The sequence below is a fragment of the Nothobranchius furzeri genome, chromosome 9 (genome assembly GCF_043380555.1).
Source record: "Nothobranchius furzeri strain GRZ-AD chromosome 9, NfurGRZ-RIMD1, whole genome shotgun sequence".
Lineage (NCBI taxonomy): Eukaryota > Metazoa > Chordata > Actinopteri > Cyprinodontiformes > Nothobranchiidae > Nothobranchius > Nothobranchius furzeri.
In genome coordinates this window covers 56,262,133-56,287,757 of record NC_091749.1, presented here as the reverse complement: position 1 = coordinate 56,287,757, position 25,625 = coordinate 56,262,133, and the positions used below count along the sequence as shown (strand labels likewise).

Genomic DNA, 25,625 nt, shown 5'->3' with positions numbered 1-25,625 from the left:
CAAGCTAAATATCAAATAATATTATATTTTCTGGAAATGCACTAATTGATGATTTTTGGTGGTTTTACATTTAAATGGTGAAGAGCAATGGTCTAATAAAATTAGACATTTATGTGAAATCATTTAATTTACAAACAGTTTTATTTGAAGTTGCAGAATACTAAGCGCACTGCCAAGATTCAAAATACAGAAGTTAAATGTCAAACATTCTTAAAGTAACTTCAATTAAATATTACATACAATTCTGATATACAACAACAAAAATCTACAGGTGAAAAGGTACAAAATATCCAATAATGCCTTGTTTTAAAGCCAAAAGGGTAAGCTTTGGAATTGATCTTCATAAGGAATGCAGGGAGCAGTGTACAGTTCACACACAATTGTTCCTTCTTTAGGATAAAAAAAAACCCACCTGGTTTAAAGGACAATGACAACAACAAAAAAACACGACACAAGAAACGCAGCCAAACCAGAAAATCACTATGACAACCAACTAATATATACACTTTTTTCCCCTTTCATTTTTGTAAGTCACTTGCTGAATGAGCTTAATTGTTGCTTTTTTAATTTAAATAATGCTTGGACCATTATTTGCAGATTTTACAACCACTGGTTGTCATTTTTCAACGTGTCTGTCCAGAGTAGGACTCAGTCCTCTGTGAACAGGAGAGAGCAAGCGAGAGTCTCCATTGGCTGCTGGCGCTCCACTGTCTATTGGGCAGATGTAGTCTGCAGCTTCATCAGGTTTTCTCTTCCTGAGGTGGCTGAACTGGGTAAAGCCCAGCTTCTTTGGCTGAAAACACAGAAATGAAGGTTAAAGATAGTGATTCAAATGCAGCAACAGACATCAGTTTAATTGATTCTCTTACTTTTACTTTGGCTGTGGTGGTGAGGGGCATGTGGCCCGTGGCGTTGCCATACTCCCGTTTCTCCTGCATGGCTTGAAAACCGACCAGTGCGGCGAAGGCCATGGCCAGATGACGACGGAGTAACGTTTTCTGTGGAGGAATATTCAGAAGCAAGGCCAACGTCTCTGAGCTAAAACGAGGCTCCAGGATCTAAAAAAACACACGTGGACAGCATTTATTCAGGTGTTGTGATTAAAGATCCAGCTTGTAAAACTGGTGATTTTTATCTTGAGGCACTATATAAAAGATCATTTCTTCTTCTTCTTCTCCTTTTAAAACACAATCTAGAGACTGAGAATCTAGATTATATCTAATCAGACTATGGTGCCTCTAAAAAACATCTGGCAGAGGGTGAATCAGGATGTTTTATGGCATAGATGAATTATTATGAAGAAATAAAAACATTTTTCTCTCCACACAGTTCCGCAATAATGAAACCATTATTTTTTTTGTTCTTGAAGCTGTTGCTCACTCATATTTTCTGATGAGTTTCTATTGTTGCTTGAGTTTTTACTTCCACTTCCAACATTGATCCAGACATTCTAAGTCTTTCAAGTGTGTATTTTTGTTTCTGACACTTCTGCCACCAAAAGGCACAAAATATCTGATTGAAAATCAAAATCAAATAAAAGTTTAAAGAAGAATTTTTAAAATCAACAACAAAAACACAAAGTTTTGACAGATTTTCTATTTGCGTCTCATTTATTTAATTAAATATTTATCATTATCGCTGGTCAGCAGACCAGATTACCACAGTAGCAACATGCTGATGCATACGTGCATTTCTATAGCGTTTGTTTTAAATAACATTGCCTCTTCGTTGGTTTATGTCTGAGTGTAGTAAGGGATGTTTATGTGCTTTAGAAATTCATTGTATGTTATTTTTTTCTGCTCTTTATAAACACTGCGGACCATCTCATTGTTTACTCACAACCAGGCCACCATGAACTCCGCTGCCTCGTAGATTAGGAGCATACTCAGCAAGATCAACAGCTCTGAGCCACTCCATCACACGATGGTTGGACCACTGGACCACCTCTGAGGGAGACGGCTGTTTCTGGAAAAACAAATCTACTCATTATCACAATTTTTCTCCTTTTAAACTAAACTAAAACAAGATGAATAAATTAAGACCATTAAGTGATGATTGCAGCAACAGTTTAAAAATGTCATATTGTCACTCAGCATGCGTTTGCTGACATCTGGTGGGGATCTTGTGTAAATACACCTGATCTGACTAATAAACTCTTCACATGAACACAAAGCATCATTTCTGTCTCCTCTCCTTATTAGCTTACCTCATCACCTGGCCGGCGCCGAAGACAGTTCGGGTTGAACTTGTTGACATGAAGGACGTGAATGGCGCATTTAATACTGAGGTGATGAAGCTGGCTGGTGACCTTTAGGGTCAAGAGGTCATTCTGCATGGATGTGCAGACAAAGAACATCAGGGAAGGTTGGGAAAGTCACACTTTGATGCAACAGCAACACACGATGGAGTCTTACCACAGTGAGATATTGTATCATGCGGCCATCGACTCGAGCTTCATGGAACTGGTCTTTATACTGAGGCAGACCAATATCATCCAACCATCCTGGGTGGAGAGGAAGACATGACCGTGCACAGCAGAGTTCTACTTCACATCACACTTAATGCATCAAGCTTAGTTTTCATAATTCCAAAGGTGTTTGCATATTATTTGGATGTACATTTACATATAAGACACAGTTTCTTTCATTACACGAGAGGCCCTGCTCTATAGTTGTAGATGCGACCCAAATGAGAACATCAAAACTCTTACGGGTGACCCAGATGTGGTCCAGCTCTGCGGATTTCTCTACAACCTTGGTGGTGAAGGCCCTCAGAGCAAGCTGCAGCTTCTTCCTGTGGAGTGGATGCTTCACACCCATCTCCTGAGATAGAAAATCAAACGAATAGACAAAAATCTGTTAAAAAATACTCTTGTTCACATTCATTTACTAAGTTTTATGATAAAACCAACCTTCTCAATTTCCTGAGGTGTTGCTGACAAAAGCGTTTGTCCATTTTCAACCCACTGTCTGGCGAGGCTGATATACTGGCCAAGACCGTAGTCCTCTAGCCAGCCGCACACCTGCTCCTTGGTCCACTGGCTGAATGGAATATTCATATCACTGAAAAAAAGCAGAAACGGTTAAAGGGTCATTCATATTTTAGTGAGTTACAGCTGCTCAAAAGTCTGGATCACTTGGGAATTCCTTTAACTTTTTAAAGTCGTCGTCGTCTTCCTCCGCTTATCCGGGTCCGGGTCGTGGGGGCAGCATTCCAACGAGGGAGCTCCAGACCGTCCTCTCCCCAGCCACCTCCACCAGTTCCTCCGGCAGGACCCCAAGGCGTTCCCGGACCAGATTGGAGGAAACTCATTTCGGCCGCTTGTATCCGCAATCTCGTTCTTTCGGTCAAAGCTCATGACCATAGATGAGGATCGGGACATAGATCGACCGGTAAATCCAGAGCCTGGCTTTCTGGCTCAGCTCCCTCTTCACCACGACAGATCGGCTCAGCGTCCGCATCACTGCAGATGCTGAACCAGTCCACCTGTCGATCTCCCGATCTCTCCTACCCTCACTCGTGAACAAGACCCCGAGATACTTAAACTCCTCCACTTTTTAATGCACTTTTTTTTTCTTCCTGTCTAACAAGTTTTTACAGAAAAGCCTTGACCCTGTGAGGACTACTTCATTGAGCAGATCCATCTTGTTCTCCAGAGAGAGCCAGAGAAGATCAAGTGAAACCTCACCAGGTGGTTTTCCTTAATTTCTTCCTAAACTAAAGCTTCATTATTGAATCTTAACAATGTCTGCATGCCCTTGGTTCAGAATATTATTCAGACTCACTTCGGGAGTTTTCATAAAAAACATACCATTTCCAAGTGATGCCAAACTTTTGAACAGTAAGAATGTGCTATAAAATAAAGGAAGAAATAAATGTCAGAATCCCACTGAGGGTTACCGTGTAGGGTCTGACTCTGGAGTTCTGGTAAGTCTGGGTCCTGCTGTTGCTCGTAAACCCCCTCTTCTAAACTGACCAGCGTCTGGATCTGCAGCCTGGAAGCCTCCAGACTGGGTTCTCCGAAGCCTGCTCAGATAAAAGTAAAAGCATGTATAAAATGCTGCTATCTCGTTTGAAATAAAGCACTTTCCGTAAACAAAAGGTCATACCAAAATGATACATTGCAGAAAAAATTAATTAAAAGAAGAATGATCCCTGAGAGGGCCAACAGAGATATACATAAAAACAAATAAGATCAAAATACATGAATCATATTTCAAGATAAAATTGAAAAATGAGGATAGACCAGAGAATAAAAACAAGTCATCATCAAACTACAAAACCAGCAATGAAGGTGCTTGTCTGACCTCCAGCGACAGGCTATTTAGGGGCCACGACTCGGTGCTAAATAACTTCCTGGATGTCATAAAATTTTAAGATTTTTGGTGTCTGCCTGATCAATCCCGGTGGCTGCCTGGTGGGGTCTGGGTCCCGGGCTCGGCCGGCTAGGGGGTGGGAGGCTGCGGGCGGGCCTGTGGGCTTGCCGCTGGTATCCCCGGGACTCTGCCGGCTGCTGGTTGTGGCCCCCCGGGGCGATCCTCTGCACCTCTTGAGGGGGGAAGGGGCCTTTCTGGTTGCAGTCTCCTTGGGGTTCCTGTATTCTGGGGCAGCGCCTAGATCTTTGGGACTTGGAGCTCCTACACATCTTTGGGGGGCGGATCTGTGGTCCCTCACTCTCTGTTGGACGCTTTTATAGAGAAACCTTACATAAACAAGTGCGTGTACACACACAGGTGCTCACATGGTGCTCTCATAAGTACGGGCTTGGGCACGTTCAACACACGTCTTAAGGCTGTCGTTGCCACTAAATGCACTGTGATTTATTATCGTGTGATTGTTCAGTTAAACAACGTTGATTGTTTATGTCTTCAAGTTGACACAGTGATATCTTGATCTTGTTGTATTGTGTGTCCCATATTATTTATTTATTTTTTCCTCTTCTTTCTCTTTCTGCAGGTCTAGAAGCAGATTCTTGTTCATTATTGTTTAGTTTGTTTTGTGGACCCCCCCCCCCCCCCCCCCCCCTCTCTCCCCACCTTTTGTCTTTTCCTTTTTCTTTCACCTCTGACTCCGTGTCTGGTCGGAATTACAAAAACAATAACAATAAAGTTTTAAGTATCAGGCGTGACATTAAAGCAGACGCTTTGATGCTCCACCTGAGAGTAAATCTGTAAGGCTTGTCACCAGCATTCAAACATCAATTCTGTTTGCTTCACAACCAGACAGGACACGGGGGAAAAACTAAATAAAAAAAAAAATAAAAAAATTTTTAAATTTCATAAACAGATGAAAGATGATTATACATGTTAGTTAAAAACAAGAAAATAAAAGATTTAGATAAAAGCAGCTTGAAATAAAAGGGTTTTTAGCTGTTTTTTTTAAGTGTGCATACTGTCAACACTACACAAGGATAAAGGAAGATCACTCCAGAGTTGGGATGCAACAGTCTGGAAGGAGCGACCGCCTCGACTTTTATATCTGGTCTTTGGAACTTCTAGAAGGTTCTGGTGGGTGGACCTGGGGGCTCAGGTTGGAGCATAAGGCTTTAAACAGTTCAGTAGGGAGGAGCTTGACCATGTAGGGTATTGAAAGTTATAGTCAGGATTCTAAAATGCACAAATTAAGAAATAAATAACTGTGTAAAGAAAAATATTAATCAAAGCTGATTTGATCAGATCAGCACAGGTTTGTCAACTCTTTGTCTGGATGGTAGTACTCACTTTCCCCAGAGTTTTTTGAAGCTCCTGTTGTTCTTCATGTACTCTGGAGATCCCACAGCTCGCTGGCCAGGCTGCACGTGATTCTCTCCATGAGCAGGGGAGTTCTCGCTGTCTTCAACTTTCTGTGACTTTCCTTCATTAAGTTCTAAAAACCACAGAACAAATATGAGTGGGATCGTTTTATTGTCCTCTGGAGGGCCGGTCACATTGTATGCTGCTTCGTGAACATGTTTGTAGAGTTTATAAAAGCAGCTCACTCAAAAATAGCATGTTCAAGTAGAATCCTGCCAAGTAGCACAAATTACACTCTGTTGATTGATATCTATGAAAAGATTAGACGGGTTCCTGTTGAGGCAAAGCTATGAAAAGAACATCTTGATGATGGGAACAGAGCAGTGAGCCATCATGTATTTTTTTCATGTTCTATAAAAAATATAGAGCATTTTGAGTGAAGCAGAACATACAGTGGGCTGGAGTTTCATCCGAGTTACAGACCATTGACTCTAGCTAGTAAATCCTCGGTTCACGCTCCATGAAGAAGAACACGTTTGACTTTATTTTATAAGGTTTGGATTTGATGAGGAAGTTTGTAGTCGAAGCAAATCTATGAAGATGAAATCAGGGTGTGACTGGAGCTGGTTAATCACACTAAAAACAGGGTGGAGCTGAGATAAATGTGGTCAGTCCAGGCAAGAGAGGGAGGGCGTGCTGGGTGAAGAAGCCTACCCCGTGAGCCATCTGCTCCATCAGGATCTCTACATTTAGCTGTGATCAAACGCACCGTGGTCGTCTGGTCAGGAGATGGCGGTTTTAGCTCCAAAAGGGAATCCTGCCTGCCCTCGTGGGAATCACTCTGGACTGATTCTGCTGCATGCTAATGGCTCATTGAAACTCACCACCCATGATATCATAAATAACACTTGTCAAAGCTTTAATATGTATGGATTTACTTTGGAAGGAGTCTCCATCTTCACTCCCATCTGGAGACTTTTGACTCTGGATATCAGTGCCACTGTCTCCAATCCCGTTTCGTTCCAAAAGCGAAGAATTCACGGGCAGAGTCTGGCTCCTAGAGTCATCCAAACCATTCTGAAGAAAAGACATTGGTGTGTAAAACAAAGCTGGAAAACCCCTTTGCATAATTTACATATCTTTATGCTTTAATACCTTTGGTAAATAGGCATCCGTTAGGTCATTCATGCTGCTCGACGCCAGAGGCTCCGATCTACGGAGAAGAAAAGAACATAAATTGAAGTTAATCAGATGTAAAGATAATAGATTAGCATGGACTGAAGGCTGCGTTACCTGGACTCGTGAAGAGATGTTTGTTGGGAGGACGAACTGTTTGTTGAAACCTGCAATGAATAAAAGAAAAAAAAACTTTGCTACACTGTTAACAATGTTAAGACTGAATCAGATCTTTAATCTGCTTCTCTATCTATGGGCATTCCTCAAGGGTCTATATTGGGCCCAACCTTATTCAAAATCCATATTAATAACATTGTTCACGCTGTTGACAGTTCTCATATACATGTATATGCAGACAACACCATTTTATATGCATGCAGTTCTTCCTTGAATGCAGCTTTGTCCTCCTTGCAGCACAACTTTAATTGTCTTCAACATGCCTTCTCCAATCTTCATCTTCATTTAAACACAAGTAAAACAAAGTTCATGATCTTCAACTAATTTACCACAATCAACTTTCCGCCCTAGTATTGTTTCCCTGGATGGTACAGAACTACAACTTGTCAGTTATCTGGGTATCTGGCTTAACAGCACACTTTCATTTGACATTACATTAATGTATTACTTTCTAAAGTCAAGAATTGGGTGTCTATACCGCAACAGGCCATCCTTTACTTATTCTGCGAAGCAAACCTTGGTCAAAATGACAATCCTTCCATCTTAGATTATGGTGACATCATTTATCCCTCCCACTGTCTTCATGGGTGACCCCGTGAGGAAAGTTGACCACTGAGCAGGGTTGATGGTTTATCCCTTGAGGTCCACGTGGCAGGGGTGAAGAGTGAGCACCACCTCACCCATTGAGCGTGATGTAGTCTAATGTTACAGTTCCTTTTAGAGACGCGGTGCTGAAGATTGAAACTGAAAGTTGGACATGTGGCTTTTTCTCAGCTGTTAACCTACTTTAATAAACTGCTGTTGAGGACAAAATGTCCTTTTGTCTGGCATTTTAGTTCAGCACAATTATCACAATAGTACGAAATGATCTTAAGTCACTTTGCCTTTGTAATATGTCTGTTTAAAGCTTGACCGTCGCGGAATCAGAGCTAATTATCAACAGTCAATTTGTGGTTTTCAGGAGATTTATTTTATTTTGGCAAGATCAAAGAAGCACGTCGGTCATAATGTCCGACGACAATTTAATGTTTTCATCGGACAATAACAAAACACATCAGTAATGTCCGATGCGTTTTTGCTAACACTGCCGTCGGATCTTCGCTCATTACTCATCACTTCCAACAACCAGCGCCATTTACGTTCCAGTAACTTTATCTCTATGGTTATTCCCAAAGCTCACGCCTCCCTTGGCCGCTCCTCACTCCAGTTTCCAGTGACACTTGCGTTGTGTGATGTCTGAAGACTGTTGCATTTCTGCCTGAGGTGTTTTTTTTTTGTTTTTTTTTGCATAGCAAAGCTGCCCTCCCTGTGAAGGGTAACTCTGAAGTGCCTTTTTTTTCCTCCACCATCCTTATATAAACCCTCTGATCTCCATTAAGGTAGTGCGACTCGGGTTGCAAATGACTACAGTCACCAATTATTGTCATGTGTCTATGCCTATGTGTGTATGTCTGATCTCAGAATTTTGTGTACTGAAACTCTAATTTCCCTCTAGGATTAATAAGAATCTTTGAATTGAATTGAATTCCAACGACTGGAATGAGCTGCAAATAATCACTGAAGCTCACTATCTGCATTCCATTATCTACCTTCAATAAAAATACTTAAAAGATTGTTTTAAGTCTGTTTTGATTGCTTGTACATATTGTAAATGAGAACAGTTCTTTGTCTTTATGTCTAACAGTTTTTTTTATTATTTGATCTTGTTTGTTTTTATTTGATCTGTCTGTTGTTCTTTGGTGTAAAGCTAACTATGCGTCTGCTGCTGCTGCTGCTGCTTCTTGGCCAGATCGTCTTTGTAAATGAGAATGAGTTCTCAACCGACTCATCTGGTAAAATAAAGGGTAAATAAATCAACTTAAGTTATTTACTTCTGACTTCACATCCTCAGATTTTGAACTGGCTGAGTCAGCATTCCTCGTTAATCCATGCTCTTCTTCTTCACTGCTGCTTGATGGAGTCCGGTCATTGGACAAAGAACGGACAGCAGATGGAGCTGCAGAAACAAAATCAAATGTAATTTTTAATTTGGGAAGGGGGTGCCTTGTGTTTATAGTGCTGTGAAAAAGGTTTACCCCCTTAAAGTTTGCTTGACTTTGCTTTTTTTCAGATCAGCAAACAAATTTAAATATCGGACAAAAAACTTGAGAAAACAGAAAATGCAGTTTTCAAATAATTATCAAAGGAAACTAACTTCAGACCCACCCAGCCCCATGAGTATTGGTACACCCTGGTTGTAAAAGCCTTGAAAACAACACCTGCAGTCAGACATTTGTGATAACAGAGCGTCTCCCACTGGTGTGGAGAAAACGTATTTCAATCTGTTTTTGCGAGCCTGCTGGAGAGCCCTGGCAAGGACAAATAATGCCGTTGCATCTCTCTGCCCTGATGCAGACGGAGAAGCATAAACTAGGCTTAAGCCATCTAGGTCCTGTAACCACACCAGCCCCAGACCATGTCACTACCTCCACCGTGTTTGACTGTTGCTATGACGTTGGTAAATGACTTGGATTTGATATAGCACATTCTAGGGTCGTACAACCCCCTAAAGCCGGGCGTACACTGTGCAACCTTTTCACTTTTTTGAGCCGATTTTCCAGTCGTGTGAGAATCCACGACATCGGGGCGAGTTTTGCGCCGAGCGGTCGTGTAGTGTACAGGGGGTTACGAGAGGCGATTAACACCACGTGACCAGCTGCCGATCAGCAGTCGTGAGGTTGCACGGACTTCTGGAGTGTTTAAAATTTCGCTCGTCCCTCGTGAGGGTATCGCACTGTTGAAGCGGCGCTGCGAGCAGCTGCAACCCAAAAAGTACCAGAACCACTCACAGCGCATGCGCAATCCTGCATCAACGCCGCTCGCTATTTCCCTAATAACACACGCTGTTCGTTTTTGTTTCTACATAATTTTTTACTCACAAGGATTGTCAATAAAGCGTGTCTGTCGTGTTCATGTCAAATTAAACTGATCACAAAACACAGATTTACTTTATTTCGTTTTACTCATCCAACCCCCATAAATCCCTGTGTGTCCTCCTGCAGCGCTCCCGAAAGACAACAGGCAAGACAAGACAAAACAGTCTGACTTGTTGAGTAAAAACGGCTATTTTTAGCATATTTTTAGGGCCGACGTGTTGCTACCAGACGTACAGTGTGAGCAGTCAGGTCGCATGTGAGAACTGGGTCGTGCAGTGTGAGCACATGACTCGTGAGATCTGCCCTGCGAGGAAGTTGTACAGTTTGAGCTGAAGCTGAACACTGCGAGTGAAAAAGTCGCAGTCATTCACCCACCCACATGCAGGTTCACAAGCTTTGTGATGAGCTACAAAGTAGCCACAGCCACCCTGGAGCGCGTTGATGAAATTGATAAGTGCGAGGCTGCTGTTCACTGGTGCCACCCGTCCCTCCGACCACCACCAGAAGGCTAACCGGGTTAAGCGTCTTGCCCAAGAACACAACATGTGCAAGAGGTGGGGTTTCACATCTGTAACCTTCCGATTACGGGGCAGGCATTTAATGTCTCTGCATTTAACGCCTCTACTTCTGTCAGTGTAGTTGTTCTGAAATCCAGTGTTAGTTTAACATCAGTTTCAAAAAGCTTGGGGATCATTAAGACGTGTTTTCTTTTTACTAATGTTTAATGTGCTCCCATTTTCTTTTGGGACTCTTTCAATTGATATTTTTCCCCTCTCCTCTATTTCTATTGTTGAATCATGAACCAAAAAGGGAGACATTTTTTTACATAGAACCAGGCTAGTTTGGGTAGAATTTCCCCTTTAATAAACAATCTCATCATTTGAAATCTGCCTTTTGCATTTACTCATCTCACACTGAAATGTGCTTACATTAGTGTGACCAAAAAGAAAAGCCAGAAGAAATTTGTAAGTGGATAATCACTGTTACTATGGTTACTAACGTACCTAAATTACATGCATAAATTACACAAGCTGACTACCTTGCCTTGAGACATGAGAGACCTCTCTGAACTGTCTGCACTGGCTCAGGAGCAGCGTGAGTTCCTCAATACGTCGGTCCTGCAAAAATAGAGATAAAACAAAATAATAACAGGGCGTTCAAAGAAGCAGAACCACCTACCAATTATAATATTTATTAAACATTAAGAATTACTAACTACTAACTATACTCAGCTGCTGACCAACATGCAGAGTGCACGCTCCTCTTCCACCATATGGCCTTTACATCTAAGTAATGGATAGGGAGGGACTGACATAGGTCTGGCTGGAAGTCTTAGTTGTGGTAACCAGCTGCACTGAGTGTGTGTTTTTTGAAGTGGTGCCCATGCCTGGCTTTGCAATGGTTGTCCTAATGCAGCTCTCCTCAAAATTAAGCTTGGCACAGCAGAGCCTGCTTAATTGTGGCTTTGCCTGAAATGGTTCGTCTAAGGGTGTGTGTGTGTGTGTGTGTGTGTGTGTGTGTGTGTGTGTGTGTGTGTGTGTGTGTGTGTGTGTGTGTGTGTGTGTGTGTGTGTGTGTGTGTGTGTGGGTTCATGTCTGCAAGTCTTTAAAATCCAAGATACTGTGAGAAGGAGGGGGAATACAAAAGACCCTCTGTGCTATAAATGGTGGGAGGGTGTTGCCTCAGAGAAATGACACCGTCTAAAAACAGATGTGTTCCAAGATTTTAAATAAATCGGATGCAGGTTTGTCGATTTGCAGGGTAGTTAGAGTTGTTGTGCTAAAGCTACGTCAGCACTTGCGCTGATATGGATATGCTGTGCAACAGACAACAGATGTTTTACACAAACAGGAAGAATGGATTTCATGCTGTTTGTGGCTTACCTTTTCTTCATTAGCTGTTACAAGTGATTTCATCCCACTTCGGAGTTTCTGCAGTTCTTGATCTTCAAAGCAAAACAATAAAAACTAAAAATATCAAAATCCCAAGAATGATCTAAATAAATATTTCAACAATGGATGAAACTGCTGACAACACGGCTTTCAATGAAAATGAGAACTAGTTTATTACAGAAACCTCCTAATTGTTGAGAAAATGGTCACTTTAGTGGAGTTACAAAGAGGAAAATTAAAGAAAAAGAAAGGCTTCAGTGGGCTTTAGCTTCCATTTTTTCTCAGAGATGCAGACACTGAAACCCTCAACAAGATTTTTTTAATAAACCAGTGGAAACTCTTTCTTCAGCCGGTAATAAATAAGATTTGTGAGGTAAAAATACAGAAGGCTGTTTATAGCAGGCTGTGGAGAGTTTAATAGTAAAAGCTCACCTCTCTCTGAGCTCTCTGTGGTCAGAGAGGATCTGGCCAGTAACTGAGTATGCAAGCTCTCAATCTCAGTGTTCTTATTAAGCAGAAGCTGTTGAAGGCTGATGATCTCTGTCTGCAGGTCACACACAGGAAAGGACTTGTTACACATCGTCATACACACCAATAGGCTTCCATGCATAGATAAAAGACGACAGCAATGTGCACGTTCCAGCCCACGTCCACACTCAAAGTCCAGATTTGGTGAGCCGGTCATTTATTTTTCCACCACTTGCTGAATATGAAACAACCACGAATACAAATGGAAATGTTTCTTTCTGTGTTCTGAAGCACCAAATGCGAGGCCAATGGTGAATACTGACTAAATTGAGTAGCTTTATTCAACATTTTTGTTTTGATCTGCTTACTTTTAGAAAAATCTACAGTTGAAACATGAAAAATGAGAATATGGAGCAAATGTGTATCTATTTCAGTGATTGATTTTAGGCTGAGAGACCATCTAAAGGTTCAACAACCCTTTGCAGGTGTTTTGGATTCATTAGCTGATTGGAGAGTGATACTTTGAGTCTAGAATATTGAACCTTTTCACAATATTCTAATTGTTTGAGATTTTGAATATGGGGCGTTCATAAGCCATAATCATCACAATTATAACAAATAAAGGCTTGAAATATCTGGCTTTGCATAGAATGAGTCTATCTCTTATATTAGTTTCACCTTTAAAGCTGAATTACTGAAATAAATGAACATTTGCAACACCTGTACATGTCTGAACTCCAGAAAAACAGCAGTCGGCCTCTCGCGTTAGACTCAGACTGTTATATGAGGAGTAGAGGTTTTTAGTGCTGACTGATATAAAACAAGATTTTCTCTAAATGAGACATAATCAGGGTTTGCACAACAGAATAGTGATTTTATGTTGAAAAGTTGCATATATTATTCGTCATACTTATTTTAATTACAATAAATTCAGCAAATAATGTTTCTATGAAGGAAAAATGCCTGGTAACACTTCCTTTTACAGTCCCCTAAATACTAAGTACTTACATGGTAATTACATAAGAAGTTAAAGTGCATTACTGTTTCCGAGTTCTTAAACAGTTATTACCATGTAACTCATGTTTAACTCTAGTTTTACTTTTATTAATCATTCCCAGTCAGTACTGTTTAACACAATAGTTACTCTTTATTACAATTATACACTTGAATCACACAATAGTACACTTGAACTTACTATGTAATTATCATGTATATACTTAGTAATTAGGGCACTGTAGAAGGAAGCATCACCAAATGAGCTTATTCTTCCCACAGTTGTTTCACTGTGAGTTATTTTTACATTAAGTCCTTTTACTGACAAGCAGCCAGCTGACAATCCCAAAGGCTGATTACTAAAATCAGATGATGCAGTAAGGTTGTGAACTACATTGATCTGAAACAATTGCAACCTGTTTTCATATTCAAAACCATCTCATACGCACTTTGTGTTTCTTTGTTTAAAGTTGTATCTGCTGCTGGTTTTAGAACACGTATTGCAGCCATTCTTAGAGTTGCAAGGTCATGCACCGTCCAGAAACTTAACACAACAGAAGGAAGTTTCAAGGTAAATGCTTTGTGGTCACATTTGCAGCGTGATTATTTTTCTAACACATAACTACTATGAAACCAGCTACTAAATCTGCATCTGTCACACTACTAAATACAGAGTAACCTCAGATTTTAGGAAGCATTCTGGACCTGAGCTGATGAAACATGACTCATTTAACTGGGGGGAACATCAGATTGGACAGAATTGTGGAAAGTTAAGCAGAATCCGGACGCTGCTGAATTATTAAGTCAACATGGACGCTTTACCTTTGTCGCTTTGAGCTTCTTTTCATACTGAAGCTTCTGATCCTCCAGATGCTGAACTTTGTCTTTGAGGATCCTGAGTTCTTTCAGTAAAACCTAAAAAGCAAAATGTTGTTTTACACACAATAAACTTTTAAAAATGTGCTATTTTTAAACACCACACACAGCGTTTGCTCTAATGTAACATGTGTGTAAGATGTTGTGGTGCGCTGAGTGTTTCATGTCCACCTAAAACTAACAAACAATCCATGCTGTGCACGTGAAAAGCCAAGCAGGCAGACTATTCCTACACTTTCTCCTCCGCAGCGGCACCGATGCTCTACATCTGAGCTACCCTCTCTCAGGCCGTGTGTGTTCCCAACAGGTCTGTCTGGAACCTCTTCTAAGTGGTGCATCCCATCTGAGGGTCCATCCCAGGACACCTCGAGGTGTTTGCTCTGGCCCTCGGTGGACTTAGACGGACACACCACAGGAAACCTGCTGTCAGTCGGGATCTCCGAAGACTTTTTCTCCTGGATCTTGCTATTGATCTCCTTCTGAAACTGACACATCTGCTCCTGCAGCTCACTAATGAAATTCACTACAGTCTGGCAGGATGCAGTAAGGGGAGAAAAAGAGAGACATTTAGCAAGCGAAGAAGAATCATTGTGTTTGCATTTGTGTGTGGATGCATTGTTGGTGGTGTCACCTTCAAATGAAATTTTTAACCAGCTTTGTTTTTCTTATGCAAAACTAAATCCTAAACATGTTTTTTATGAAGACGCACATGCTTGACTGATGGACGTGTGTCTCTGGAGCATAAATAGTTTCATTCCAAACGGATTCTCTTCCAATCAGTTGCAAATTTAACACGAGCCACCCTCCCAGTCACTGTCTGCATCACGTCCCCCCCCCAGAGAGAGTGTAAACAGCAGCCAGGTTATGTGCGGAGTGTGGATACAGGAAGTCTCACTCGGGGGTCCAATATAGCAGATATGACAGATGATATGGAGGGCCTCCATGTCTAAATTTACACTGGAGCTTACTGGGCTCTGCAGTCAGGAGCCTCATCCTCATGTTTTGTCTGAGTGCATGAAGACAAACGTGTCTGTGTGGGGACATGTTTGTGTTGTAGCTGCAGCACATGGTGAGACCAGCAAAGTGATGAAACCAAAGTGAAAACAGCTGTTAGAGTCATGAAAAAAAAAGAAAAGACCAAAGAGTTGATGGCATACTTTGAAGTTTTGCTTGCTTTTAGCACCCCCTCGTGTTGGTTATTAATTGACTGTGGTTGAGCCGAAAATGAAAATGTGTGTGTTTAACAGCATAAGCTCACAGCTGAAATGTCTCCTCAGCCTTCCTAATGCCTACTGCACATCGGAAGCAAATGCGGCGCTACTCGCGACAATCACTGCACTCCGGTGCACACCGGGAGAGTCTCAGCAGCGAAGCGGCTTCTCTGGTCAACTCACTAGATTTTAGGCAAAGCAAGGCAAGGCAGCTTGATTTATACAATTAAATTCAAACATGGGCAATTCAATATGCTTTACAATTAGCATTAAATGGCACAACAATAAACACGAGAACACAAATTTAAAATATACACAGATAAATTCTAATTTAGAGCTAAAAGAAAAAGACAGAGTACAGTGGAGATGATGCAGCTTAAGAAACAATTCATTCAAAGGCTGATGAGTACATCAGGGTTTTAAGTTTTGAGTTAAAAACACTAGACTTGGTGCAGATCCGAGGTCCAGGTTACAAATTCCCTCGACACTTAAAAGGTTCAGTTTATTTATGCAATTTATCATTAAACCAAAAAGAAGAAAATCACGTTTTATACATTTGATGTCATATATGACGTTGTACCTCTGTACTGCCGGGAATAAATCCATAAAAACACTCCGCTGCACTTCTGGAGCGATGCGTAAATAAGCTGTTAGGTCACACGTAAGCTTCATATATACATAATTGCATCGCTGTAATACTTTCAGTTTGAAAATTACTGGGGATTTTACACTTAAACCGTACGTGATTTTCTATCTAGCCCTATGTTAACTGCGGTAACTGATACATGCAAGAAGCGGCTTGTGGAAAAAACACAATCCAATCCAATGTTTTGGCATGCCGCTTCTGGGATGCATCTGAAAATTGCCGCACCGCGGCTGGTTCGTTGCACTCCATAGACTATAATGGATTCTATTTGAAGTTGTGTCAATTCGCATCTTTTCCGCGCTGCTTTTGCTTCCAGTGTGCAGTAGGGGTTAGTGTCTACAGATTCATCACTAACTCAAACAAATCAGCTGTGCTCATTATCTAAAACATGCAGGAAACATGCTGGAAGCAGACAGCAGCTCCACTCAAGCCCCCATCATTCGGGTCTGGATATGAAGCAAAACGGGAAGTGACAAAAATTGCTGTTCCACCCTCATCCACTGGGGGCTGGTGTCAGAAGCGAGCAAATTGCAGAAATAAACATGTTTACAGCCTGGTTCCAAAACATGTTTTTGGTTTAAATGATCTAGTTTACACTCATGATAACTCTGAGGGGGGAGATTTTTTTTTTGTCACTCGTCTAAGTGTATTAAAAGCCTAAAATTCTGAATAATTAATGATCATCAGACCCACGTGACCGCAGAGCTAGCTCCGGGAAAAGGCTTCAGTCTGAGCCTCGGCCTCACCTTGAAACTGTTCCGCGATTTTCAGTCTCTCAACTTATACCATTAGTTGTGCCGTTTGTGCTTCTTTTTGGATATGAATTGTGCAATTGTTGGACAAAATGACTTGCTGTGGTATTAATTGCACTAATAGAGCATCCAAGGAGTCTCCACTTCAATTTTTTCAGTAAGTAAAATTATATCTATATATTTATGTTGATGATTTTACATCACTGCTGCTCTTGCACTAGCTGAGCTTAGATTTTAACATGTACTTTTTAAACATGAAATTAAAATGTAATAGGGTAAACCCCAGTGCATTTAACAAAATGCTGCATTTTTGAAAATGGGTTGAAATATAACACGTTGGTGGAGCTGGGTTCTGACTATCAGTATGGCCTCCCTCCCCTTAGCGGCAGCTCGGCATATCTCTGACTGCAGCGGCGACTGTCTGCTGCGCGGGCTGCCGGCTTCTGGAGCTCTCGGGAGACCTCTGTGTTCCACTCGGTTTTACCCAGCGGTCAGCCCGGCGTATCTCTGGTTCAGAAACTCTGGTGTTGTGCACAGTTAGCTCAGGTTGTAGCTATGTAGCTACCTCCGTTAGCTTAGCTCCCACCTCCGCGTTAGCTTGTAGCTACATCCAGGCACGCAGATAGGGTGGGGGACGGGGGGGGTCTGCCCCCCCCCCCCCCCATATTCAGATCGACCCCGATTCGTCCCCCTACTAAAGGCCAGAAAGAAAACAAAATCGGAGGTTAAGCGCTTGAAGCTCCTTTTTCCAATTACATTGAACGCAGCATGACGCAAACAAACACCGACTCCAGAGGCGCCAAAGTGGTTGCTGCTAGGACCATCGACATACATATAGGCTAGGACGCAGGATGAAGCGAAAAAGGCAAGCAACGAGTCTGCGTATTTAAAACAGACCAACAGTGTAAGTAGGTGGGACCGATCTGTCTGTTTATGCATGTTGGTTATAGATTCAGTACGTTGTTGTCAGTGTTGGGACTTAATCATTATAAGTGCCAAAGCCTCATTGCTGACTTTAACAAGTCTCATCTACAAATATGATCCCTCATGAAGTTACTACTTTACATCAGAAGATAGTGGAGATGTGGAACCTTCAGGCTGAGCAAAGTTTGGGAGTTTTTAGAGCTTGAAAATCGCCTCCCGCCGTGAGGCTCCCAGTTGGGGAGAGGAGGAGATTTGCGCAGCATGAAGAGCGCAAATATTAGATAAAACGTATAATTGCCGGCAGGTCTGGTCTTTGTTGACTGATCACTTTGTCTGGTAATGACTGACTCTGATTATGAAGCAGAATATTGACTCTGATGAAGAAATTCACTCATCCAGCCGGGAAGATTGACGCTGCTACAGCCAGTATCAGACAGCTGGTGCTGCACGAGAGGTGTGTGGAGTTTACGAGCTCCAAAACGTTGGTTTGATGGTGGTTTAACCTTCTCTGGGATGTGATGGATGTAGAAATGATGGTAAAAACACCGCTAACGTGACAGACGTAGCGACAATGTAAAAAAAATAAAGCCGTAAAATAGAGGCAGATGCCGATGCGTTCCATATGGAAGTCAAAGTGTGCCACATAATCATTTAAAAAGTAAAATATAATGAAAATTTATAAATAACGTAAAAATACGAAGGAACATCTGTTGGTCAGGCTGATTGGAACCACTGCTCTAAGTGATAAGTGAATATTGTTTCTTATTATATTTTATGTGCAGTTTTTTAGGGCTTTTATGTTTTCTGTAAAGATTGGTATGCTGAAAATAATTTAATGTTTTGCATGAAGCATGAGGTTTTGGTTAATAATTGACTGGAAGAATAACAAATGACTGAGTTAAATGGTGGGGTGCCTCTGTCAGAGCGCCCCTGGCTACATCGCTTCAGTTTGACGAGTGTCGTCATTTGATCCCAGCCTTACAGCCCCACCCTCAGCTCCACCTCTCTTCCCTTTTATGGAATTGTCTGGGCTTGACGAAACCTGTGACACGGTCAAAATGGCGGTGGTGGCCACCTCCCATTTGGGCTTAAAAACATATAATTGGAGCCTATGAACACTAATTGTCCAGTATATATGTCGATGGCTCCACTCTACCCCACAGCTCCCTCCACCAGCAGAGACCGGACCGGCTACTTTGAAGTAGCAAGTGCGGTATTCTGGACACTTTTCATTAATCGTGTACTGGGTCATTTTAGCATATACTGACTCAAGAATGAACTAAAAATATGAAAAAGTTGCATAGTAGCTATGGCTTTAATGGGAAAAACAAAGTTTAAAGTGACAGTGTGTAGTTTTCTGGCACTGGGGGCAGGGGTGGACTGGGACCAAAAATCAGCCCTGGTATTTTTACGGACCGTAGGCCCTCGGGGTTGTTTATTCAATTTCAACCACGTTTTGATGGATATTTCCAAAGATTAACAGTGAAAGCTGCACATTGTCTCTTTAAGGCATTTGTCATGACTTAGAAATACAAAACCTGAGAAAAAGTATTTGGTTTTAAATAAATTCTATACTTTTGGTTAACATCTTTTTAGGGGGAACCCCATAAAGAAGGAGGAGTCACTCAACCACTTCACCTTGATCCTCCACCAATAACAAAACGCTCTGGACTCCTGCCTACACTCTCGGATTTGAACGACCATCCATAATGTCAGCTCCAGTAGTTGTTCTGAACCGAAGACAAAAATACCCTTTCACTAGACGTGTTTTGACAGTAACAACATTCATTACAGTATCCCGACCTCCTTTTCAAATCTTCACATTTTCACGAAATGCCCAGGAAATCTGCCGGTAACCTAATACACATTAGTCTTAAGCAAACACATGACCCAGTTAAACTGGCAAGGAAAACTGAAATCCCCTGGACTAAGCTGGTTTTGGAGTGAAGGTTTCCTTCCATTCATCCAGCAAGAATTAATGTTCTCCCAGAAACTCAGCAGCTGACTGCGGTGTCAGCTGGATCACGACACAGCAGCATGTTGTACCTTATTTGTTTTTATTTGAGGTGGGCTATTCATTTCCAGGAAGAGGGATGAAAAAGATGAAGTCCCGAGGACAGAATAACTCATCTACAGAGGCCTAAATGGAAAAGTGATTTGCACAAACACTGTTTATGCTCATTTAAATGATTTAACTGTAAAATCTAAAGCTGGAAACAGTGGTAGTGATGAAAGAAAAGCAGGTAAAACAAGTCTGGTTTTATGATTCATTTGAATGAGACGTTTGGGGTGAATCTCATCACAATTGCACCGATGTGAGGGGTCCTCACCTCTGCTTTGTGCTGCCTCTCAGCCCCATGGCCCTGCTTCCCCTCCATGTCGGTCAGCTTCAGTTTTAAATAGGAGACCTCCCCCATAAGACTCAGCTTCTGCTTCTCCAGTGACGTCCGATGCAGGAGCTCCTGTCACACAGGACAAGGTCAGGCACACAATTTTGCATTGTCCTCATAATTACACTCAATACTCACTCCAGAAAGGCAATCAGAGTGTGAGCCACAACACGCTTGATAATGACAGCTCTCTCACACCACACTGGTTTCACGAAGCTGTTTGGGTTGCTAAATATACACAACCCATGACCACTATTTATAATGTCTATTTCACAGAGCTCTCAAAGTACATAGCTGAGAGGAGGGAGGGAAGCGAAGGGAGGAGAAAAAAAAAGAGCATGCAAAACATTTATTGACAGAACATCAAAATAACTTTGACAGGTGCATTTTCCTGTCTTGTGAGCACAAATGCAGGCCAATCAGAGCTGGTGCTGAGGGAGATTAAGGCTAAACAGCTCTGCAAGATCCCTTCTGAAAGGCTGTCGGCCCTGAGTTTCATCAGACCAGCAGGTAGATGTGTTTCTAATTTGGTTGGTGTCAAGCATGCAGGTGCTGAATCACTCAGACATGAGCTTCAAACTTTTACTAATTAATCTAAAGTTTTTATTAAAGCTTGGCTGCACTTGGAAAATAATAGAGCCTTGTCACCAGAAAGATATTTTCAGGTTGAAAGTCTTGTAATATCTGTAAAAAAAAAAAAAAAACACACTGCTGCAGACTTAACTTTATTGCGTTAAAATTAAATAAGAAAACTTTAAATAAATACCTGGTTAGTCATCTGCCTAAAGCAGTTATGATCTCCTCATATGGCTGTTAGAAGTTGTCTCAGAAGAACACGATGCATACCTCCAGCTGTTAACGCGACTTTAAAGCTCACATGCACGACCAACTTCTACTGGAGCACCACTTTACTCTCTCTCCCTATCATCTCTCCACCTTCTACAGCTGTTCCTCCCCTCTTTGGCTGCTCCTCTCTCCCTCCCTCTGTTGTCCCTTCCTGTCCCTCTCTTTCTCTCCAGAAGCTTGCTGCTACAGTGGTTATGGGTTGGAAGGGGGAGTGGCTAACTGTGCAGTAATCTCCTGCCCAGACAGACGAGTTTGGCCCTGCATAAACCAGACATATACACTCTTGAGTGAGAAACTGTCCCGGAATGAGGCTCAGTGTCCTAAATATTTTTTGTTGTCAAGGTAATCCACAGCTCAACTCACAGGAAGCTATAGGGAAAGACATGCTTTTTTTTCTCTGAACTCATTTTTGAGCACTTTTTCCAACTTACAAAATAAATTTAATTAAAATAAAATACATGTCTCTGCAGGAAAACAGAACAATAATGTTGATTTAGCACTAGTGAATTCCCAACTTTGACCCAGATGCACTTCTAGCATTTGTCCCTGAAAATGTTCAGTTCATAATGTAAAGTCAGATGCGTCTAATACCTGTTGCAGCATCTCCTCTGTGCAGTTGAGTTTGTGCTGATGCTCCATCAAAGAGCTTTCTAAATCATTGATCTTCACTCCTTGAGCCTCCACCTGGTCCGTCAGCACACTCACCTGTGTGTTTTTGTGCGTGTGAACAGAAGCAAAAGCAAAGAAACAAATTCAGGTTCTTGTAATTGCAGCTTATTTTCTATAGTTGCCTACAAGATGAAGCTTCTTTATTATTTCTGAGTTTGGTCTAATGACTTCCTACTTAGCTATTTTCCCTGTCTGTTCTACTTTCATAAGACATCCAGATCTTTTCCAGACTATGCAAATGTTTTCATTAAGAAAAACAAAACAAAAATGATCCAGTTGGTGCTTGCCACACTTCAGTAATCACATGCTTGCACAAGGCACTTTCAGTCTGCACAGAAGCTTTAAAAGCTGATCACATGCTAAAAAAAAAGCATGTCCAGCATGCCAGCTGGGATAGGTTTTCTTAAAGAATGTTGTGTATAAAGACTGAAGAAATAAACAGGGCACCTGCTCACTCACACACACACACACACACACACACACACACACACACACACACACACACACACACACACACACACACACCTACATACGATAGAGCGAGCCTCGACCTGTCTACAAAGCCCTTATTCAGCAGCTCTGAGTTCTACACACACCTACAGATACAAGACAAACACATCAGCAAAGACAAAAGCTTGTGGTGTAACACAACCAAACCCACTTCATGACTGTTTCTTCACCTGGGAAGTGCAACAGAAACACACACTTATGCAATGTTGACAGTACCATAAGTCACGTTTGTCATCTCTGTGCAACAGAATCCAACCTGTAGAATTAGTGACTCTTTGTCTCCCTCCAAACGGGATAAACGCTCCTGGTAGGACTCGCTGCCGCCGTCAGAGCCAACGTTCTCCTGCACGATCGAGGTCACAAGAAATGTCAGCACAATTAACTTCTTTAGCAACCTTAGACACGTGTGTGAGCGCTCGCTCACTCGCACACACACACACGCGCACACACACACACACACACACACACACACACACACACACACACACACAGTCGGAACACATACAGAGCTTTTATGAGGTTTATGTTTAAAACCAGTATTACCAGTTGTGTATGTTGGACACAAGCTGAGTTAAGGTGGAAAAGGTTTGATACGATCACTTCATCAGTGATGATGATTGATGAAACATCAGGAAACACTATTTCATCTTTTTGAACTGATCATTTCAAAGAGCCCACCACCTTTGTCAGTGTTATTAAAACTTGGCCTGGCTTAAAAGACTAAAACAGGAAACAACATTTTATTACTACAAGATCAGATTATTAACCCATTCATTTGACCACCAATAAAAAGAAAAGCATTCAAATGTTTCTGTTTTATACTTTTCTATTAATCTGAGAAAATGAGGGATATTTTACAAGGAAAAATATAATTATAGAAATAATATTTTAATGCAATAATCTTTCCTGTTTTTATTCAAAAATCCTCATTTTTAGAATGTATTTGTTTTTTTTTCTCCATTTAAGTTCAGTGTTTTAATAGTAAGTGGCTGATTTCATTTTAAAGGGACTAAAATGTTAATTTCAGATAATCTTACTTTAGAACTTTTGCGTTTATTACAATTAATTTAATTAGAACACGATTATCCTTGTTGTCTGAATTTTTAACAAAACTTCAAGATCATTTCTCTTCACAAACAAGTATTTCTGACCAAATTAATCAATTGAAATTCCACTTTTCTTAATTTTCCTTTGCCTGGAATGTCATGTGTACTTGTTCAGAATCACGTGGCAAGTATTAGGAAGCGTGAAAAAATAAATACATGAGATAAAAACTTCTGACAAGTTGGAACCACCTTTTATCAATCAAATATGTTTCACGTTTATTTTCTTTGGGGGGGGGGGGGGGGGGGGGGGCTGGTGCCCGGTCTTTCTGCAGTTGAGACTGGAGGTCTAAAAAGTATTACACGTTTTCTTTTTGTTTTGTTTTTCAGATTAAAGCTTTGCACAAAAGTTAGACAAAAGCAAAAACTCACCACAGATCTGTGAACTCTGGCTGCACATGTGCAGTGATTCTGTTTCCTTTGTGGTTCTAGATTTAACATGTTAGCCTTTTTTTACAGTTTCCCATAAAACTTCCAGATCAGAGCTTAGAAATATTTACCAGTCTAAAGTAACCCAAGAGAGAACGTGCCAGATCCATTTAGCTTCTGACCTTTTCTGAGGGTGAAAGGTTGCAGTCAGAGGGATATAATGTGATACGATTGTTCACCAAATTGATTTGTTTTCTTTAAAAGTTTGGTGTTTTCTTCACTCAGAAACAGTCTTGCAAATTTTTGGGGTGTTTTTTGCAAAAGCATACTGCTTGAGTGATTTTAAATTAGATTATTCATAAGAACAAATTGTGGTTTATTTTCCTTTTCTGTTTCCACGAGCTGCCATGGAACGTATTCAGTATCTTCAAAAGAAAATTTAGTATTGACTAAGATGAAACATGAGTGCATTTTTGCTACAGCATGCTACAGTATGTCACACATACTTCTTATGGAAACTGTCACATGTACTTCATGTATGTCCCTTTATTAATATTTATACAGAATGATAAAAGTAAAACTTATATTTAGCAAACCGCCAGTGCACTTGCTTCAGTTCTACACTGTTGTTGTTTTCAAAACAAACAAACAAACAAACAAACAAAATCACTCAAAATAAGAAGGGTTGAACTTTCTGTAATGAGCTCGTCTTATTTCTTTCAGATTTTTGATTTTTCCTGCATGAACCTTTTTCTCTCCACAACAATCATAGTAGATTGGATGAGTGACTGCAGCATCTCTTTGGTCAAAGACAAACTATGTCTTCTTCTAAATTACCAACTGTGGCGACTGTAATTACACTGGGAAAGCAACAAAATGCACACAAGCTCTGAGTGCCTGAGTGAAAGTGTGAACGAAAGAAGAGCAGACATGCAAGTGGGGAATGTCTTACCTTCCTGAGCCAGGCAAAATGTTTGTAGAAATCAATATGATACTCCATCCTGCAAGCCCATTGTAGTCAACGTCAGGATTTTAAACATCGAACAGAATTTAGCCAATGCTGTAAGGCACCGTGTGTGGTGAATAAACACAGAAAAACTAATTTTAAGCTGCTTTTGCTCATTTTACAACAACCCCATTCTGCAGAGATTGCAGAGGGGATCTATGTCCGTGTGGTTTGGAGCTGAGGCTGCCTCAGACTTTTACAGCTCAACTGAATAAGTCAAGCTGTGCCAGTTGGCTGTTCTCCCCCCTGATCCCCCACCCCTTCCTTTTTTTCTCTTAACTATTCTCTCCCCCCCCCCCCCTCTTTTTTCTTTCTCATAAATGCTCCAGGTGCTTCATTTCAGCAGCACATTTCCCCCTGTTTATCATGAAAGATGTTTATTTTTCTTCTGTGCACTATTTCCTTTTAGCGCTGTCCTTCCTTCTCTCTGTGTCCGTCTTCAGTGTTCTGGCACTACCTCTCAGGAAAGCTCATTTTGTAGTCCTTCCTAAATGGCAAAAGGGGAGAGGAAACTTTTTTTTTCTCCTCAACAACACATGCTTCTCAGATGTGGTGCAGGGCAAGAAGTCAGCGAAGGCGACATGGAAGAGGAGGAGGAGGCAGTGGAGGAGAGTGAAAGTGAGGTAGAGTTGACAACATCATATCTAAAAAAAAGGGGGGGCACACATGGTGTAGCTTACGTGAAACACTGAAATGGGCTTCTGACAAGTAATTGATAGAAATTAGAGAACATAAGAGCAAATGAGGGAATGTGGAAGCTTGTGCTTTAATCAGAAGTCCTGGATCTCATTACTGGTGTTTATTAGATCCTGCTTCCAGTTCACTTCTCGGCAGACAGGAAAGCAGGCCCCCAGATGTTGATGGCCAGGATCAAAGACAGCATCATGCAAATACTACAACCAAGGAAGGAAGCATGCTGTCACAAATGAATGCCAAATATCTCAATTCCCCCTTTTATGGAAAACTATAC

At 41.3% G+C, this 25,625-nt stretch overlaps 1 protein-coding gene across 5 annotated transcripts; it reads right to left on the bottom strand.

Moving 5' to 3' along the window:
• Window positions 1-388: 388 nt before the first annotated feature.
• ppfibp2a (PPFIA binding protein 2a) lies at window positions 389-24,847 on the bottom strand. 5 transcript variants are annotated; one of them, XM_015952894.3, is made up of 22 exons: window positions 24,602-24,847; window positions 22,434-22,520; window positions 21,590-21,703; window positions 20,093-20,224; window positions 14,463-14,759; window positions 14,176-14,268; window positions 12,325-12,436; window positions 11,884-11,945; window positions 11,040-11,118; window positions 8,957-9,081; window positions 7,026-7,075; window positions 6,888-6,945; window positions 6,671-6,809; window positions 5,721-5,865; window positions 3,901-4,026; window positions 2,912-3,062; window positions 2,711-2,822; window positions 2,415-2,503; window positions 2,207-2,329; window positions 1,840-1,965; window positions 870-1,058; window positions 389-793 (listed from the first exon to the last, which is right to left on the bottom strand). In XM_015952894.3, exons 1-22 carry the CDS (start codon window positions 24,647-24,649, stop codon window positions 617-619), a joined length of 2,634 nt encoding a protein of 877 aa, XP_015808380.3. In that variant the 5' UTR covers window positions 24,650-24,847; the 3' UTR covers window positions 389-616. The 5 variants fall into 5 exon arrangements, with proteins under 5 accessions (XP_015808380.3, XP_054588131.2, XP_070410638.1 ...); XM_054732156.2 differs by lacking the exon at window positions 14,463-14,759; XM_070554537.1 differs by lacking the exons at window positions 21,590-21,703; window positions 22,434-22,520; window positions 24,602-24,847 and adding exons at window positions 20,801-20,836; window positions 20,919-21,105.
• Between the last annotated feature and the right edge of the window lie 778 nt (window positions 24,848-25,625).

Bases quoted from the DNA above. Each gene is read 5' to 3' on its own strand.
- ppfibp2a (XM_015952894.3), bottom strand. From the start codon at position 24,649: ATGGAGTATCATATTGATTTCTACAAACATTTTGCCTGGCTCAGGAAG. The intron at 11,946-12,324 runs GTGAGCTTTTAC...TTTGCTTTGAAG, and splicing joins CACAGAGAGCTCAGAGAGAG to ATCAAGAACTGCAGAAACTC. The intron at 9,082-11,039 runs GTAGTCAGCTTG...TTGTTTCTGCAG, and splicing joins CTCTCATGTCTCAAGGCAAG to CTCCATCTGCTGTCCGTTCT.